Raw genomic sequence first — 18,334 nt, 5'->3', positions numbered from 1 at the left:
TTTCTCATTTATGAAATTTTGTAAACAACAACTGTGTATAATTATTTAAAATGACATCTTAAATAAAACATAAAATACATACAAATAAAAGAAAATGCTCTGGAGCTCCCTAATTGTGACCTTTTCTCATCTTGCTGGTCGTTCAGGTTGATATATTCTTTCTTTTTACTTCTTTATCTTTTCTTTTATTAATTCTATTATTTTTTATTTTTCGCTAGCCAGAGGCCTGGCTAAGCTAAGTGTGCTGTGTTCTGGTCCACAACGTGGATTTGCAAAAAAAATTCCCACACACAAAACAAGCCTACCATTAACTACTATTAAAGATTGCATGTGGTACATATGTGCACCACATCTGAAGTCCTGCACTGAAATGGTTCGATACAAACAGGTGTACCTTTACACCTCTACTACGAGCCATAAAAGGAAAGTTGCACTTTTTTTCTAAACAGATCTCACAAGACCAGATGTGATGGGAATGTTTCTGTCGGCTCCTTTTTGGGCTGTGGGATTTGATGTGGCCACTAACCCTTTTAATTCCTGTCTTCCCTCACAGATGTTTGGGAACTGGACCTTTGGGACTCTCGTCTTCACTGTGTTGGTGTTCACCGTTACACTCAAGGTGTGTCAGCGTGTTTCTTCAGGGGGGGACGCTTGTCTATTGTATTGCATAATCCCTCCATTGAAAGCATGCATTACCATTACACGTGTGCCTGATTTGTATACATGAACAAGCTTGTGACACCTTACCTATGTTACATAAATGACTGATTACGTGCTGCTCAGTTTGCACAACAATACAATCTAAAGACAGTGTCATTGACTTTGACTGCGTGAGTGTTTACCATGTATATATTCCATTTGTTTTAGCTTGCCTTGGACACACACCACTGGACCTGGATCAATCACTTTGTCATCTGGGGATCACTGCTTTTCTACGTTATATTCTCTCTCCTCTGGGGAGGCATCATTTGGTATAGTGTGCTTTGTTTTTACTAGTACCTGTAGCCTTTATTTAGAAAAGACCGTTTCTGTAAAACCGGTTCTTTTCTCTACCTCCTGTTGCTGCTCAGGCCCTTTCTAAACTACCAGAGGATGTACTATGTGTTCATGCAAATGCTGTCCAGTGGTCCGGCCTGGCTCAGTATCATCCTGCTTATTATGATCAGCTTGCTGCCAGATGTTGTAAAGAAGGTCCTCTGCAGGGCCATGTGTCCTACAGCCACTGAACGTGCACAGGTAAGACATTGGCACCAACTCCGCAATGAAACTGAAGCTTTATATTGTCTTGTTCCCAACTTTAGAATGTTCTTTATAGTGACTTATGATAATGTTAACAAACTGCTTTGCTAAAGCCATTAACCAATAATGAATACCTTCCCATTTTTAAAAGAAAATCAACAGTTCAATTGCAGCTTTTGGCAGCACTATATGTTTCTGACCTGGAATAGTAAGTAGAGTTCTCTCAAATGGCTTATACTTAATAATTTAATAGTAATAAATCATATGAGTAAGCTACCAGTCTATTCCACTCTATTAATCATCCAGGATGACCATTAAGTCCCTAATAGCTTTGAGCATCAGTGTGACTTCCTGCTCCCTGTAGCTTAGCCTCATCTTCCTCTGAATGGAAAAATGAGTGAAAGGTCTGACAGATTTCTTCTTCCTGTGCTTTTTCTTCTCTTTTCTCCCATGTCATTGCACCCTAATGGACCATCCTAATCAATATTCACACTATCCTTCATTGTTCCTTTCTCCATTTCCTTTCATTCACCTTTTCATGCTGTATCTTCACTACTGCAATCCTCCTTTTTTCTTCTTCCTCCCTCCCTCTTCATCACTGTATCCTATTACCCCCACTGCTCCTGTGTGGTTGTGACTCTGCTTTCACCTGCTCCTTCATGGTAACTGCAGTCCACTCGCCCGTGCCTTACTGTTGAGCCGTCCACCATCTTCATGCTTTCTCAGTCCTCCAGCAGAATGAGTTTCTGATTGGCCCCGAGAGAGACAAGAGAGGAGCAGGAAGAGGAGGTGACTCTCTCTTTTAAGCCCTCGTCTCCCAGTGCATGGTGGCATGTCCTGCTGTAAACTGCTTATCACTGTCTGAACATCTCGCTCAATGTGAAACAAAACAACTAGAACGCTGTTGAAAATGCCACAATTCAGTATTTTGTGTATTTCATGTGTTTTGTGTCCCTTTTTGTATTTACTATTTAATTTGCATGTATTATACCATGTTTCATGTTGTTACTTTGAAGTATGTATTCTTTTAAAAGATGGTATATTGTGGTTGGTAGGATGTTGTCATGTAGAGCTGAAATGATTAATGGATTAATGAATTAGTCAGTCAGCGTACAGTGTCACCGTCAGCTCTGTGAAGGTGTGGTGGGTTTTTTTGACAGTTTGATGACATTGCAAAGATTAGGTGAATAATCACAAAGATAACTGACATATTAATCAATAATGAAAATAAGTAGTCGCAGCCCAACTGTCTTGCAAGGTTTTCCAAAGACAGGAATAGTTGATTTAGCAGAATTTCTTCCAACCAAATCTCCAGCTTTATGTTTTTTTATGGTTGTAAAACAAATAGTAATGAATTAGTTAATCTGCAAAAAATTATCAACTTATCACAAAAGTTGAACTATTTTAAGTAATTTTAATGCGGCACTAACTCTGGTTTTAGCTGCTCCAATGTGAATATTGCTACTTTTATCATTGTTTTAATATTTTAGAATGTTGGTTGGACAGATCAGGATATTTCAAGATAGAGCTTTGCTTTCTGAGGCAATATGATGGGCATTTTATAGAAAATACATTATTTCATAATGGAGGTAGTTGTTAGTAACAGCCCCAATTTATTGTCATCACTAAACTATTCCAAACTATCGGATTACCCAGTTCTGATTTACAGAAAACAGTCCCAAGCTTTGATAAAGTTTCATGGTACTGTTCATATTTATTTCTGGATCATATGACATTTGTAGAGTCCTAAACACACTGTGTAGCCTAGAATGGGATCTAGTATGAAGTCACATTCAGTGACCGCTCAAAGCACATTTTGATCTGCCAGCTTTTTGAACTCCAGCCAACTTTAACTGGATCTAGACACAAGCTGGTTATTACTAGATACAAAACACAAGGTCTGAGCAGATTCCATTATCACCTTTTTGCCTTTAACGTCATCCACAGAAGATAAGGGCAGCAGGGGCCTTTGAGGGCTGTGAGCCTCCTGGCCCTGCTGGTGGAGGGAGAGCCAATGAGCAGGACCTGCTCTGCCCTGATAGGACCTGTGAGAGACACAGTGGAGAAAAAGCTGCTAGGACCTATGACTCCATGATGTGTCAGAGCCTCAGCGTCCTGCTCAGCAAACCCTAGAGTCCCCCCTTGTTGGGCTAGGGTCACCATGGTAACAGCACACATCGGGCACTGACAGTAGGGTGTTGGGTTCTTAATGCTGCTGCCGTGATGCTTCTTGCTGCTCTGCACTGCATGGGGCATGCTGTTGTGCTATGGGTCCATCGTGGGGAGCGGGCTGGACCTGCTCTACATAAGCGTCTGCATGAGATGTTTCCCTCTGTCACACCTACTCTCAGGAACCCCAATCTCCAGTTAACTCTGCAGTTCTTTTTTCAAAGTGTGCTGTGCTTCTCATCACATATGGAATGGAAATTAACTTGATTGCGGGGCAGCCAAACATGACATTTCATCCTCTCTTTATAAGGCCCATTCTGTTTGTCATGTAGTCTACAGCAAGTTGTAGGCCTGTGACTGCTTTTTGGTCCTGGACTGTAGCTTAAAGTAGATATGAAAATAAAACTGAGGGACTAACAGTGAAGCTTCTTCATCAGAGGAGGTTTAATATGAGATGATAGGTTTTAGAGATTCATACAGACACAATTAGTGATGGAGGTCATATTTTACTTTTACTGTGTCACTAAGGTTACTAAAGTATTTACCCAGGTTGCCCAGACAGCTCAGCCAGTGATAGACTGTGTATCTGAAAAGTGTTGTTTTGTACCAGAAACACTGACGACATCTGGTGATGGAGGGTGAGATTGCAATTTTTGTCTTCATTTCATAAGCGTGGTCTCTCTAACACTGTTATTAATCACAATGGGATTTTCTGAGTTTCTTGCTATTAATCAGTAAATTCTATCTCTTATCCACACAGGGATTTTTTTTGTTTAGTGTTTTCTTTTTTTTTTCCAGATGATTTGATCCAGGCATTATCCAGGCATCTGGATAATAATGAACCTGTACCTTCTGATTATAACCCTTCTCTTCAGTCTTCTGCATTGAGCCATCTCATCTTTTTTTTTCTTTCTGTGATTTGATCTGCATGTTTCCATTCTTTTGGTTTCTTCTTCCTCGTTTAGAATTTTCTGCTGATGTTGCATCCTTTTTCCATCTCTCTGCAGGATTATGAGAAGCTTTTGCAGAGCGGCACGGCCGAGTTGACTCCACTGTCTTCTTGTCATTCCTACAAAGGCACGAGCACGGACTCCTCTCACCGCCACCTTGGTGCTGTGGAGACGCTGTCACTCCGCAGGTCTGATCCCCTGCCCCAGAAATTACTGGCCCACTTGGCAGAAGGAGGAGGGGCAGACTTGTGGCCCATCAGCCCCTACGTGCTCCGGCTTTCAGGGGCGGGATTTGCTTACTATGCTCCAGGGCCAGAGACCTCTGTGTGAACACAAACAGTCTGAAATTATGTGAAAGTGCATCTCAAGATACAGTATGTGACCCAGATCTGTATCACAAGGATCAAGGATTTATAGAACAAAATACAAACATGTTCAGACACACAATGTGCATTTTCTGGGCTACACCTGAGTGGACAACCTGTTAGATACAATTGCCCTGATGCGTCACACTCTGGTGGCGTTTTCTGTTTCAGTGTAGTCTCTCAATCTTCCTGCTAAAACTCTTACTTGAAAAGTGTAAGATCAGAAGGGGAACCATGTGTGTCGGTGCATTGTCTCTTGCACTATAGAGATGTCCTGTTTCAGCATGTCAACAGTCAGGCCTTTTTCTCTTCCTTGTCCTCATTTTCAGTCACACATTCTTGCCTGTTCTTTCATTTTTGTGTCCTTTTTTTTTTTTTTTGCTTCTTTGTACATACATGTACAGTATGTGGTCTGGCCAAGTAAGGGGTAGCTGTCAAGCTCAGCCCTTTAAGTGTGCATGTGTGAGAGTGTGTGCATGAATTTACCTGTAATTGTATGTTTGTATATGACACACCTTTGCCTTACAGGTGACTACACAGCAGCAGGCTAGGAGCCAAAGGAGAAAGGTGTTTAAAAAAAAAAAAAAAAAGTGGCGTATTCCCAAGCCTTAGACACACACACCCATCAGCTCAAAGAGAGAAATGGTGGAAGATCTGAAGAGGGATGTGCAGTATTTCAGCCACCCTGCCTTAATTCATAGATACCGTTCAGAGGATTATGTTTCTAGATCAGGCATGATTGTGAAAGTACAAGGAAGTTCAGAGTGCATATACGTCTGGTGCAAGTGTGCCCATTATTGTTCTTTCAGCATCAAGATAATGTCACATTTTGTTTCTGTTTTTTGTGTCAGTGTTGTAGTTGAGTCACTAAACCTCAAGTCTGAGTCCAGTCTCGAGTCCCTGGAGTTGGTCTGAGTCAAGTCCAAGTCACCAACGAATAATCTGAGTCAAGTCCCCATTACCCGAGTCAAAGTCATCAAGGTCTACACTATACACAATTTACACAGCGCTCAGCATTTTATATTCCAAACTTTCTAACAGTGTATTGCTCAGCAGTTTGATACATAAAAATCATTTAGAGAAAGGCGGTTGATGGAAATGTGCCAGATACAGCATGGTGCGGGTGAATGAGTCTCAATATCTCATGCCAAATTATTGTGGCCTATTAAAAAAAAAAAAAGAAAAGTTTGAGTCCTCGTTTCCAAATTCTGAGTCCGAATGCAGTCTGAGTCATCAGTGCTCAAGACCAAGTTGAGTCACAAGCCCTGAAAATCTGGACTTGAAGCTGACTCAAGTCCAAGTCCTGGACCTGAGTACTACAGCATGTTGCATCGTTCTGCTACTTACTGATCTGTTCTTCTGGTTGTTTCTTGTCCTCCTTTCCAAACATCATTCATCACAAACTGTATCATGATGCTTTTCACCCTTCCTGGACAATGGCCATGCTGTACTCACTCCTGCCTCCATGTGGCTGTGTAGAGTAGAGAGCAGCAGTCTTTATTTATGGATGCCCTAAATGACTTGCTATTGCTCACTATTGCATCGTGCTTGTGTGTTTGCCGCCATGCTCTGTGTAATGCAAAAGGTAATGTAAGAATGCTACTGTCATGTTCTCAAAGGAGGATTTCCCTGTGTTGCATTAATCCGTGGGTTTTTCTGTACTGTTCGAAAAATATCGATGGCTGTGACTGCTGTGTGTGGATGTAACTAAAGACCTTTGGTGTATATTGTATGAGAAGAGGTGTTATATAGTCTGTTGTGCGGTAAGCAGGAGGGAGACTTGAACCGGCGATGTCACAATCAAAATGTTGTACTGTTTTGTCCATTGTGTCCTCCAGCTGGAGATTGTAGCTCCTAATGGATGAACCTCTTTTCTGCATTTCTATCATCTGAAGTGCTCACATCTGTCACACTACATAGTGACAGTCAGTGAAGTCTTGAATGTCACCTTCTGAAACATCTTTGTATGTTTAATTATTTTCATGCACATCATCGTCTGCCAACATGTATAAATTTGATAACAGATGGTTTATTGGTTTGGGTGGAGGGTTTGGGGGACCTGGCTGTGACCTCAGTTGTTTTAAACGAAGGGCCTTGGTGCTTGTTATGAAGTGACCCACCTCACTGTGTTGTTGCCATGCTGTATCTACATGTCACATACCAGTCCTCCTACAATAATGCTATAGAGTCTATTATGCTTTCATAATGGGGATTTTTTTTTTTGGCAGTCAGGTTTTTAGCTGTCCTCCACAGTTCATTTTTCCACTTATTGTTTTTGTGTTGTCTGTTGTGAATGTTTGCTTTGCTACTTTTGTATTCCAGAGAGAAGACTATATTTTAACTCTGTTAGAATGTGTGTTCAGGTTTGTAATCAAAATGAGAGCAACATATACATTATTCAGTAGAGATTTACCAATAGGTCTACACACTGCACTTTGTTCTACAACAGATCAGTTTTCCCGTAAAAAACAAGGTCTATTGTCTGTCTGCTGGGGTTTATACTGTAAGCGTTCACTCTTCCTCACAGTTTATTTTTCTAAAAAAAACAAACAAACAAACAAAAGATTGTAGTGGGTGAGAAAAAAGTGACCAAATAACTTGACTAGGAATGAGCTGTCTCTGTCAGCCTCTGTCTCAGATGGGTTTATTGCACCGAGCCTTCTTCTGCTGACCAGAACGTCAAAACGCTTTTCTGTCAGCACAACAGCAGGTGCTCATCTTGTCACTCGTGAGCCTGGCAAAGGTATGAAATGTCGACTGTCTGTGCTGTGAACAGCACACTTCATATCATAGCTTCAGTACAGCACTGTTTGTATTACTAAACAGGTTTTGAAAAATTACTTCTTTTTTTTTTTTTAAATAAAGATTTTAATGGTTCACTTGTTGACTTTCTGCCAGCCTGCCTGTAGCAACTGAGGGCAAAGCACTGTAATGTCGTTCTGCTTGTAATAAAAGCGTGAAAACACTTCTTATCTGTTAATCTTATATATTTAGAATGTCACAGTGATGGCTTCATTTCCCTGATCATTAAGACACATTTTCTGAAGCTGTTCACCTTGTTTTCCCAAAACTACACACCCACACTCTTAAAATGATGCTCACATCTGTACAACCGTCTGACTTCCAGGTCAAAATTAGAGTTTGCTCTTGGACAACACCCAAAGGCGGTCAAAACACACACTACATGCCTGTCTCTACATACACACACACACACACACACACACATTTACCATATTGACAGAAAAACACAGAATTTTTGACATTTTTGCAGATTTATTAAAAAAGAAAAACTGAAATATCACATGGTCATAAGTATTCAGACCCTTTGCTCAGTATTTAGTAGAAGCACCCTTTTGAGCTAATACAGCCATGAGTCTTTTTGGGAATGATGCAACAAGTTTTTCACACCTGCATTTGGGGATCCTCTGCCATTCCTCCTTGCAGATCCTCTCCAGTTCTGTCAGGTTGGATGGTAAACGTTGGTGGACAGCCATTTTCAGGTCTCTCCAGAGATGCTCAATTGGGTTTAAGTCAGGGCTCTGGCTGGGCCATTCAAGAACAGTCACGGAGTTGTTGTGAAGCCACTCCTTCGTTATTTTAGCTGTGTGCTTAGGGTCATTGTCTTGTTTGAAGGTGAACCTTCGGCCCAGTCTGAGGTCCTGAGCACTCTGGAGAAGGTTTTCGTCCAGGATATCCCTGTACTTGGCCGCATTCATCCTTCCCTCGATTGCAACCAGTCGTCCTGTCCCTGCAGCTGAAAAACACCCCCATAGCATGATGCTGCCACCACCATGCTTCACTGTTGGGACTGTATTGGACAGGTGATGAGCAGTGCCTGGTTTTCTCCACACATACCGCTTAGAATTAAGGCCAAAAAGTTCTATCTTGGTCTCATCAGACCAGAGAATCTTATTTCTCACCATCTTGGAGTCCTTCAGGTGTTTTTTAGCAAACTCCATGCGGGCTTTCATGTGTCTTGCACTGAGGAGAGGCTTCTGTCGGGGCACTCTGCCCTAAAGCCCCGCCTGGTGGAGGGCTGCAGTGATGGGTGGCTTTCTACAACTTTCTCCCATCTCCCGACTGCATCTCTGGAGCTCAGCCACAGTCATCTTTGGGTTCTTCTGTACCTCTCTCACCGAGGCTCTTCTCCCCCGATAGCTCAGTTTGGCCGGACGGCCAGCTCTAGGAAGGGTTCTGGTTGTCCCAAACGTCTTCCATTTAAGGATTATGGAGGCCACTGTGCTCTTAGGAACCTTAAGTGCAGCAGAAATTTTTTTGTAACCTTGGCCAGATCTGTGCCTTGCCACAATTCTGTCTCTGAGCTCTTCAGGCAGTTCCTTTGACCTCATGATTCTCATTTGCTCTGACATGCACTGTGAGCTGTAGGGTCTTATATAGACAGGTGTGTGGCTTTTCCTAATCACGTCCAATCAGTATAATCAAACACAGCTGGACTCAAATGAAGGTGTAGAACCATCTCTGGGATGATCAGAAGAAATGGACAGCACCTAAGTTAAATATATGAGTGTCACAGCAAAGGGTCTGAATACTTATGACCATGTGATATTTCAGTTTTTCTTTTTTAATAAATCTGCAAAAATGTCAAAAATTCTGTGTTTTTCTGTCAATATGGGGTGCTGTGTGTACATTAATGAGGAAAAAAATGAACTTAAATGATTTTAGCATATGGCTGCAATATAACAAAGAGTGAAAAATTTAAGGGGGTCTGAATACTTTCCGTACCCACTGTATACCAAAAAATGAAGATAAACATTTGTACATTTAAATAGTCCAATCTGTTAGTGGAAATACAACAAGAGTGTATCTACTTGTATAGAACCCAGCTAATTTTTGTGATAACCAGGTGTCATCACAAGGTGGCAATGCAGCATTATCAGTGGTGCATGACCAGTGCGAACATTTCATGACGCAGCTGTTACGCCTTTCTTCCACACTGGATGTCACTATTGTATCAGCTGTTTTGTGTCAGATGTGCGATGCTGGCCTTCATTTCCCCTCCCCCCTCTGTCTGCCAGGTCTATACAGGTTTGCATCATCATTCGTGATGGAGCTAAAGCATACATGTATGAATGAGTCCATTTCCTCCTAATCTCCATTGTTGGTATCCTGTGCTCTGCGTCCCTCTGGGAGGACTCGTCACTTCAGCTGAGACGATCACAGCCGTCGCAGCTTCAGCATCATTCCCTCATTAATCGCTGCAGCATCCTCTCTATCCTTCATCACATCCATTTATCACAGGCATCCCTGCTGCGCACGCCCCCTTTCTCTTAAATCTGTCCTCTAGCATTTGTGTAAAACAAGACAGCAACTAGGCAATAATATCTTTGGCTAGTTCACCTTACTGCTTGGCTGGACTTATCACCACAACAGTCCCTCTCTTCTGTGCTCTTCACCATCATCCGCTCTCTGAATCACCGTTCAGAAAAAAGCAGGCAAGCTGTCTCTTCTTTCTGTGAAAGTGCCTGTTGACTGGGCAGCTGGTCTTCCACTGTCCCTCTGGAGAATGATCTTGTGGATGAAAACGGAGGAGATGGCCCTGGGGGAGCTGCTGGAAAGGCTGCGGACCGTCACCCAAAGCATAGGTAGGTGACACCAACACGCTCAACACAAACTATGGTCGGTGGTCACTGTATTTTTGATTCCACAGGATTATTCATGGATGTGTGAAACATAGATATAGATGAAATATTTATGTTAATCTGTATGCAGCCACGATAAAAGATATTGTATCTCTTGGATAGTTAAATTTAGGTACAAAGCTTTGTTTCTGCAGGAAACCACACCGGTTTTAATTAGCTCTCTTGGTGCTGTTTCTACATCAAGCTAGGTGTTTTGACCAGCAGTCTGTGTCTGTAATACAAGCCAGGATTTTGTGCAGTGGCACATGTGATATTGACATATATTATTAGATCCTGTAAGAGAAAAACATATTGCATGATGTTGTGAAACAAGATTTGAAATGAAATCAAATTTTATTTGTATAGCGCCAAATCACAACGAAGTAAGGTCTAGACCTTACTGTTATCACTATTATTATAGAGGAAAACCCAACAAATCCCCCTTGAGCAAGCACTTGGCGACAGTGGGAAGGAAAAACTCCCTTTAATGGAAGAAACCTCCGACAGACCCCGGCTCTTGGTGGGCGGCCTTCTGCCTCGACCGGTTGGGGTGAGTGGATGGAGGAGAGATGATTTATAACAGAGACAAGGTGTCCGATTATTGCATGAAACTTTGAATTTATTATATTAGTAGCAAATTTTATGTTGATAAAATCTGATGCATAATCTGTAGAGTGATGGCTATAAAATATGGAGAACCAGAGGTTGAAGACAGGTCAGTTTGTGTTGTACCTCACTAGTCCATTTCCTCAGTACTCCACCCTAATCAGTGACAAGAAATACACTGACCTACATTCAGTATGATCCACACACCTCTGTAGCTGTGGAGACTTTACTTAACTAATGCCACTCATGTGATTTATGATGTTTGCTACTCTTCTCTTTTGTTTCATTAATAGAGAGTCTCTTAATGCACACACTGCATACAGCTACTCTTAAAAGCATGAATACGCTCACATAATGATACTTGACTAATCCACCTGTCATTTAATGTGACGATATTGTTTTACTGGAGGGCTGTAATGCTTAGCTCACTCATACTGTTTTCAGAGCATTATTATTTTTAGTTGTATTTGTAACAGCTGCATATGTACAACTACAATAAGTGTGGTGAAGAGAAATAAAGTTTAGTATATAAAGTGCACACACTATTTTACTTTTACTGTACAGGATTTTTGAGTCTTCTGTAATGGCTCATGATGCAACTATTAATACAACACAGTGGGCTCTAGTTGTGTGCTCTCATTCTTAGTGCCAGAGCTAGTGAATGTATGCCAGTGGTGAGTGGGTGGGCTTGAGGAAGGAGGGATACATGGCTCCACCTAAGCTAGAGGAATGAAAATGCATAAACTGTGAATTACAAGCTGCATCACTCCACTACAATCATGCTAAAACTAAATTAAATGTAGATTTTTATAAACAGGTGTAATATTTTTGTTATACATTTACAGATATTAACTCTACTAAACATTTGCAGATATAGAATTCTGGTCACAAGCAAATGTGACAAGCATTTGCTGTGACAGGAAGATGAGAGCAGTAACTGGCCCAGAGAGGAGAGTCTAATGCTTATCACAGAAGACAGCACAGAGAAAGGGAAAGGGAGGAGACTGAGGGAAACAAAGTCATCTCAGGATGAAAAGGATTTCCAAAAAAAAAAAGAGAACCCACGTATTTTTCTTTTCCCCAGAGAAAAAGGTCAAATGCACATTTTACCTGTTAGCTCCTATTTTTTTTAACTGCTCGTTGTGTGTTATTAACATTAGTACACATGCAATATCCTCAAACTGATGCAAATAAAGTAGAAATATTTGCATCCCACACTGTGGCCATTTTTATTTTGTTTTGGTGAATACTCAGTCGCTGTGATCCAGTTGATCCATCCGTGAGTGTAGACGTTCAGACAGCATGAAGTGGCCAGAGCTGTTTAACAGCTTAGCTTAGCTTAGCTTAGACACAAAAAATATCCCATGGAAGGGATAAATGTCTGGATTTCTTCATTTTATGTAGTTGTAAATGGATAAGTAAAAAAAAAAAATAGCTCCAGTAAAAGTTTAACATTTTAATTTAGCATATTAGCATGCTAACATTAGCACTAAACAGGAAGTCCTACTGTTAAGGAGGAGGAAGATACTCCTAAGTTATTACACTCACCCTGAAGAAAATACGCACGTGTATGTGTGTGTGTGTGTGTGTGTGTGTGTCATTATTACATTGTGTAGGTTAAAATTTTTGTTCAGTGCCACTGTTGTGAGTACATGTTGCCCGGTCCCAGCGTCCTAACACACCTTCAAAGGCCTGTCAATATTTGAATTAGGTTCAGGTTAGGGCAAGGGTTGGGGTCATGCATTTAGTTGTGATATTTTGATGGTTAAGTGTTAGGCTAAGGGGCTTGGGATTTCAACAAGAGTCCTTACAAAGATACAGTAGATGTGTAATCTGTCCAAGGTTATTAGGGTACTTCATCAGAGAGTACATCCCTACAAGATTTTGTGTCAATCCATCAAACAGTGATGCAGATATTTCAGTCTGGACCAAAGCAGTAGCTCATCCTAATGAGATATCCCTCCACAGAGCCATGTCTTTAATCGTTGTGGCTAAAAATATGATCCAAGATGAGCCTGTGATATGCATTTATTTTATAGGGGAGATGACTAGTCAATTAACTGGAAAACATCAAAAGCGTAATTTATGAAAGTAATGTGATTTGCAGCGTTAATCACAGGCAGCTTCTCCTCGACTCTCGACTGGGCATTCGACCTACTTCCAGTTGATTTAAAGGGACATATTCAGTTCAGTGCATCACAGGTCTCTTCATCTGTGGCCAGAGATGCTTACCAGGCTGTTCTGCTTATGCTGTAGTAATGCTGACACATGTTGTTAGTTGGGGGATTTTTAAGCTGAAGTGGCTCATCTTGTGTGCATATGTGAATCTGCGTGAGGTTTATGAAAGTGTCTGTGCTTAACTTCAATGTTCGAGCATCCTCACAAGTTCATGATTGCTGTTTGATCAGTCATTTGTTTGTAATCAAATGATTCTCCATGGGATCGTTTGGTCAGGGGTTCATTTAGCCTCCATCAGTGAGCCTTGCTGTTCATCCCTAAAGGCGGAGCAGGTGTACAGCCAGATGGATCCAGCAGGTCATTATTAGTCTACAAATAAGCCTCTTCTCCCCCATCAAAAAGGACCCTCTATAGGATGTTTGCTCTCCTCAGTTACTGACAACGCTTTGAGCAAGAACACACCCTGAGTTTTCTGTGGATGGCACATTTAGTCTGCAGAGGAATTGTTTCTCTGCAGTGTTCATGGTTTGGCACCTGGAATGAATGCATGGAAGAATCTGGGGAGACAGAGGGTAAAAAAGGCACATTAGTTAAGAAGTGGAGAGTTATAATTAGCCCAAGCAGCAGAAGGGGATTTGTGCTCCACAATCCTTCCTCAGCCCCCCTTCACCCTGCCTCCCCCCTTGTCCTACCTTGGAAACCTATGCTCCTCTAAGCTTTCAGTAGTTGCACTGGTGACGAGGTATGTGTGTGCACCAGAGTGGGAGTGTGTGTGTTTGTGCAGGGCCAAGATGGACCCCTTCTCACCTCCAGTGTGAACAGTGTTAGTTTCAAAGGTTGTGCAGACAGTGACTCAGCTGATTTTGGTTCTGCCAGCTTTGCATTGTGCTGTTTCCTCGAGTGTCCAATGGGGCTCTGCAGAAGACGCTGGGCTTGTGTTATATGTAGCCACTGCAGACAGGATGTAGGTGAGAGCATGTTGGCCTAATCCCAAGTGATCTGGCACATTACAGTAAAAGAACGGATCCTTCCCATGCCTGCGTTTTGGACTCCATCAGATCATGCAGCGGAGCTTTGCAAGTGCAGCAAGGGGTCTCTTTGGATGTTTCTTTGAGTGCCTGAGACCTGCAGCTGGCCCTTATGTCGCTGCATGAATATCTGCGGGAAGGTGGTGAGGCATCATACCGGATCATGAACCGGCTGAGTCATCTGATCCAGAACTTGGACATCTCAGGACTGGGTTCTCCTTTCCCTTTCAGTTCTGCCAGCCGCAAGGACTCCTGGAGAGACTGGGATGGTAGGACTGACAGAGGAAGTTAGACTGTGTTGTGTGTGTGTAAATGAGAGTGTACAGCACATATATGTGCGCTTTTAGCAACTTTCTAGCACTGGAGAGTTGCACATGAGATTACATCTCTATGCACCTCAGCATACGTATGTACTGTTTAGGTGTGTGTGTGTGTGTAGTATACAATAGCAATCATTTGGAATGTCCATTAAAGGAACCTGAACAACTTGCCTTTGATCTCAGAACACAGCAGCAGTTAGAAAACTCTAAACATCAGACCAAATCATACGGTGAGCAAGAGAGATAACAAATCTTGCTAGAATGCTGTTTTGCAGCATAAGAAAAAGTGGTAAAGGCAGAATTAGCCTTAAAAAATGCACCAGGCAGGCCAGGGATGAGGATGATGAATTCTTTGATACATGTAAAAGAAGAAAAGAAAACATCATGCAGGACAGGAATGAGGGAGATGAAGTCTTCCACTCAGACAACGACTCTGCAGAGCTTGTCAGTGGCAGTGAACAGTCAGACTTCTATGACAGTGGCCAGACTGGCACAAAAAAAGCCATCTGTGGTACCAGCAAAGAAGGTGAGACCCCAGTGCACTAAAAACGCAGTCTGCAAGGTGAGGTCTTGCCTTCAAGCTGGAGGTTGCCTCAGTGTGCTCGGCCAAAAGACAAGACTTCTCCTCCTCCCACTGACATTTTTTGTTTTCCAAGTTCTGGATCATTTTTTCCATTAAACTGGAAGTTGCTTCTGCGTGTTCAGTGATCAGTCAGGACTTCTCTTGATTCCACTGGACTCGTTCATTTTCCAGATCTGTTTTTGCCTGCATTAAATCTACCTTTAGTCTGGAGGTTACCTCTGTGTGCTCAGTAAGGAGGCAGGACCTCTCCTCCCACAGGGATTTCTGGCTTATCAGTTCCTCATAATCTTTATTTCTGAGCATTTCTCTGGACTGCTCAACCCCACTGAACCTTGTCTTTAGCCAGCTCAGATATCTTCTCATCCTTTGTGCCCATGAGCAGATGAAGGTGATGTGATGAAGGCCCTGTGGTCTGTGTTTTGAGCAGACCTCAAACTCGATGCTGGTCTTCTTATCAGCAGATTGTGCTTTGGTGGTCTCTGCAAAGAGTTTTTCAATTGTAACAGTAGTCGGATCACTGACTGCCACATTGTGTCTGTGGTTTCTTTCTCTCTTAAGACAGTGCTTTGGTTGTCACAGCTGGCTGTGTTAGGTACCGTTCGCACTAGTCAGTGAGTGAACGAGAAAGAGGCGGACCCAGGTAGCCGACTTCAGTACAAGCAGTGATTTATTATATACAGTGATGAAGGGAATAACAATACACAGAGGGAAATAGTGCGTAGTCCTGTCGACGAGTGGTAGCCGGGTGTTTGACCAACCGCAGGAGGCAAGGAGATGGAGAGCTGGGCCGAGCTGCGTTGCCTGGGAGGATAGAGTGGAGCCACGGTCTGGAGCAACAGTCCTTCGGGGGAAACACAAAACAGTAGCTGGCTAGGGGAGAAAGACATACAAAAACAATCCAAATGCACGGAGTAGAGTTGGCCTAGTGACTAGAAAGAACTGGCAAGTGACTGAGGAGTGAAACCGGGTAATATAGTGAGTGACCTAATCAAGTGCAGCTGGTGATAAGGGAATGAGGAACAGGTGAACGTGATAAAGTAATTGGGCAAGAGACAGTAGGAAAGGTGAGGGAGGCCAGAGCGGCCGAGCAAACCTGACAGGCTGTAGTGCAGGTGGATCATTAAATCCTCTGACACCTGGGTTTCTAAAAGAGGAAGACTTCTTCTGAGGTTGAATGCTCTGATTCTTGTTCTTCTGTGCTTGGTGTAGGTAGGTCTCCTGGTCAGCCACCTGTTGAAAATCAAAATTTTTCCAGGGGTTAAGTGGCTGTGGCTTTCAGTCCACCTGGCTAGCTGCTTCTTCAGTAGACTGGGATTTCACACTGTCTGTTGGTACCACAGATGGCTCTTGTATGACATTCTGGTCTGTGTCACTAACTGCTGCTGTCTTCAGAGATCATAGGCAAGTTGTTCAGGTTCCTTTAACGTGCATTCCAAATGGTTGCTATTGGATACCACACACACACACACACATTTAAACTCAGTATTTAAACCTGAGTCCTATATCTTCATATTCTTCCATGAACTGAAAATAAAAATGTGAGCATGGGACTACACTGCTCAACCAATGTGCATGAGAAAACTCTTTCTCTACATTCAGCACCATTAAAGGTGTATTAGTTAAAGGACTGAAATATTTGGCTGAATAGAGTCCTTTGCCAGGACTGTATTCAGGTTTAAATACTGAGTTTAGGTGTGTGTGTGTGTGTGTGTGTAGTAAAGTCCTGACTGACACTCTGGCCAGAGTATGAAGAGCATCATGCCCAGAGCCTCACACACAGTGTTTGCTGTGGGCTTCCCTTGCTCCCCACTGGGCTGTTTTTGTGTCTTTCTTTGTGTGTTTAGTTTGTGTGTGAGTGCGTGACTGCGCAGCTTAAACAGCCACTCCAGTTTCCAAGATGTAGATCTCAGTAGCTGCAGTGACATTTTTCTGTAACATATTCTTCAGCAAATACAGAAATTGCAGCACATGGCAGCTTTACTTGTTCAAAGGAGTGGGCGCTGCTGATTGAAGCTACTGGGTTTTCAAGTTGGTGTCCAGTCAGCCAGGTTGTCGCCACTCGAAGATTTCGATTTTGTCACTGCATAGAACAGGATCAGGTCAACAGTCAGAGAAGAAAGGATGGTGAAGAGAGCCAAGAGGAGTGCTTCTCAATGGGACAGTGGCATGCAGATGGTCCAGCTTAAACCATGTGAGTCAGGGGACGTATGGATGGTATTTTTGTGTCTTTATGTGAGTAGGCTGCATGTGTGTTTTTTTTAAATATCTACGACAAGTAAATTTTTGTGTCTGTTCATTTGTGTATGTGTAGGACATAACTTTGCATATTCATTAAATATTCATTGCTTTTTTTCTAAAGTTGCTCATGTTTTTGCGGGGTAGCTTCATCCCTCGGGTCATCCTCAGATATTTATATTTACTCTGCCACAGGATATTTGTCCTTTCATGTGTGCCTCTGCATATGTCCTTATGTACACGTTCTTGTATGCATGGACATATGGGCATGTGTGGTTTCCCTTTCCTCACTACTCTGAGGTCATTAGCCATAAAGTGAATTCATACAAGACAGGAATCATGTTGTTGATTCTTCAGTTGATCGGTTTTACAGAGTGAGACCTTGAGTATTTGTACAGTCGAAATATCTGGGAAGGTAGGAATAGTTTTCCTGCGCTTGCTTGCGGTTGTAGATTACTCGTCATTAATCACCATCAGCTGATTCTTAAAATGGAACTATCAGACTAATGGATATTACAGTCCTACTACTTGTATCCACTTTGTCTGATGTTTTGTTGTATGCCTGTCTGCTTGGAGGAATCCCTTTTTAGTTTTTCATCTCAAAGATTCTCCCCTCAGTGTCTGCGTGTGTGTGTATTTTCTTATTGAACAGAGAGTTGTGCATGTTATATAGAGTAGTAATGACAAACTTGTGATTTGTGGCTATATAAACAAAAATGGAGGGCTGAAGTGACTGATTAAAATAAGCACATCTGGCAGCACTGGCAGGTGGGATCACATTGTTGCTGTTTTCATTGGTTCTGGCAGAGACATGAACTTTAGTGCAAAAGGAATTGGCTGGTGAAAAAATAAGGACAATATAAAAGGCCATGCCTTTAACAAAGTGTTTTTTTTTGTTGAGATGTGTATGCTAAAGATACATTTTTCTGGTGGTTTCTGACGACTGAGACTCCTTTTCTGATGGTTATGTCAGAGCTGGAGAAAAACCTAAATCCAGCTGCTTTCAGCCTCAGTACTCACAC

General features: G+C 42.2%; 2 protein-coding genes across 15 annotated transcripts in view; both read left to right on the top strand.

The window, feature by feature from the left end:
- The window catches only part of LOC109965402 (probable phospholipid-transporting ATPase IH), a 37,036-nt gene extending 29,486 nt beyond the window's left edge, over nucleotides 1–7,550 (top strand). For 5 of the 9 annotated variants that reach the window (XM_020609376.1, XM_020609375.1, XM_020609377.1 and 2 more), the window contains 4 exons: nucleotides 554–619; nucleotides 868–971; nucleotides 1,071–1,236; nucleotides 4,416–7,550. In XM_020609376.1, coding sequence (XP_020465032.1) covers nucleotides 554–619; nucleotides 868–971; nucleotides 1,071–1,236; nucleotides 4,416–4,688 — 609 coding nt within the window. In that variant the 3' untranslated portion in view covers nucleotides 4,689–7,550. Of the gene's footprint in view, nucleotides 1–553; nucleotides 620–867; nucleotides 972–1,070; nucleotides 1,237–1,911; nucleotides 2,029–3,186; nucleotides 3,404–4,415 lie in introns of those variants that run through there. The other 4 variants (XM_020609383.1, XM_020609381.1, XM_020609380.1 and 1 more) reach the window with 3 other exon arrangements.
- A 2,210-nt stretch (nucleotides 7,551–9,760) lies between these two features.
- The window catches only part of mcf2lb (mcf.2 cell line derived transforming sequence-like b), a 38,819-nt gene continuing 30,245 nt past the window's right edge, over nucleotides 9,761–18,334 (top strand). Inside the window, exon 1 of one of the 6 annotated variants that reach the window (XM_020609359.1) lies at nucleotides 9,761–10,326. In XM_020609359.1, the coding sequence (XP_020465015.1) occupies nucleotides 10,248–10,326 (79 nt within the window). In that variant the 5' untranslated portion in view covers nucleotides 9,761–10,247. Of the gene's footprint in view, nucleotides 10,327–16,106; nucleotides 16,479–16,546; nucleotides 17,269–18,334 lie in introns of those variants that run through there. The other 5 variants (XM_020609358.1, XM_020609363.1, XM_020609361.1 and 2 more) reach the window with 5 other exon arrangements.

The sequence above is a fragment of the Monopterus albus genome, unplaced genomic scaffold (assembly GCF_001952655.1).
Source record: "Monopterus albus unplaced genomic scaffold, M_albus_1.0 scaffold99.1, whole genome shotgun sequence".
NCBI lineage: Eukaryota > Metazoa > Chordata > Actinopteri > Synbranchiformes > Synbranchidae > Monopterus > Monopterus albus.
Note: the sequence above shows the minus strand (reverse complement) of the source record. Positions and strands in the feature narration are given on the sequence as shown.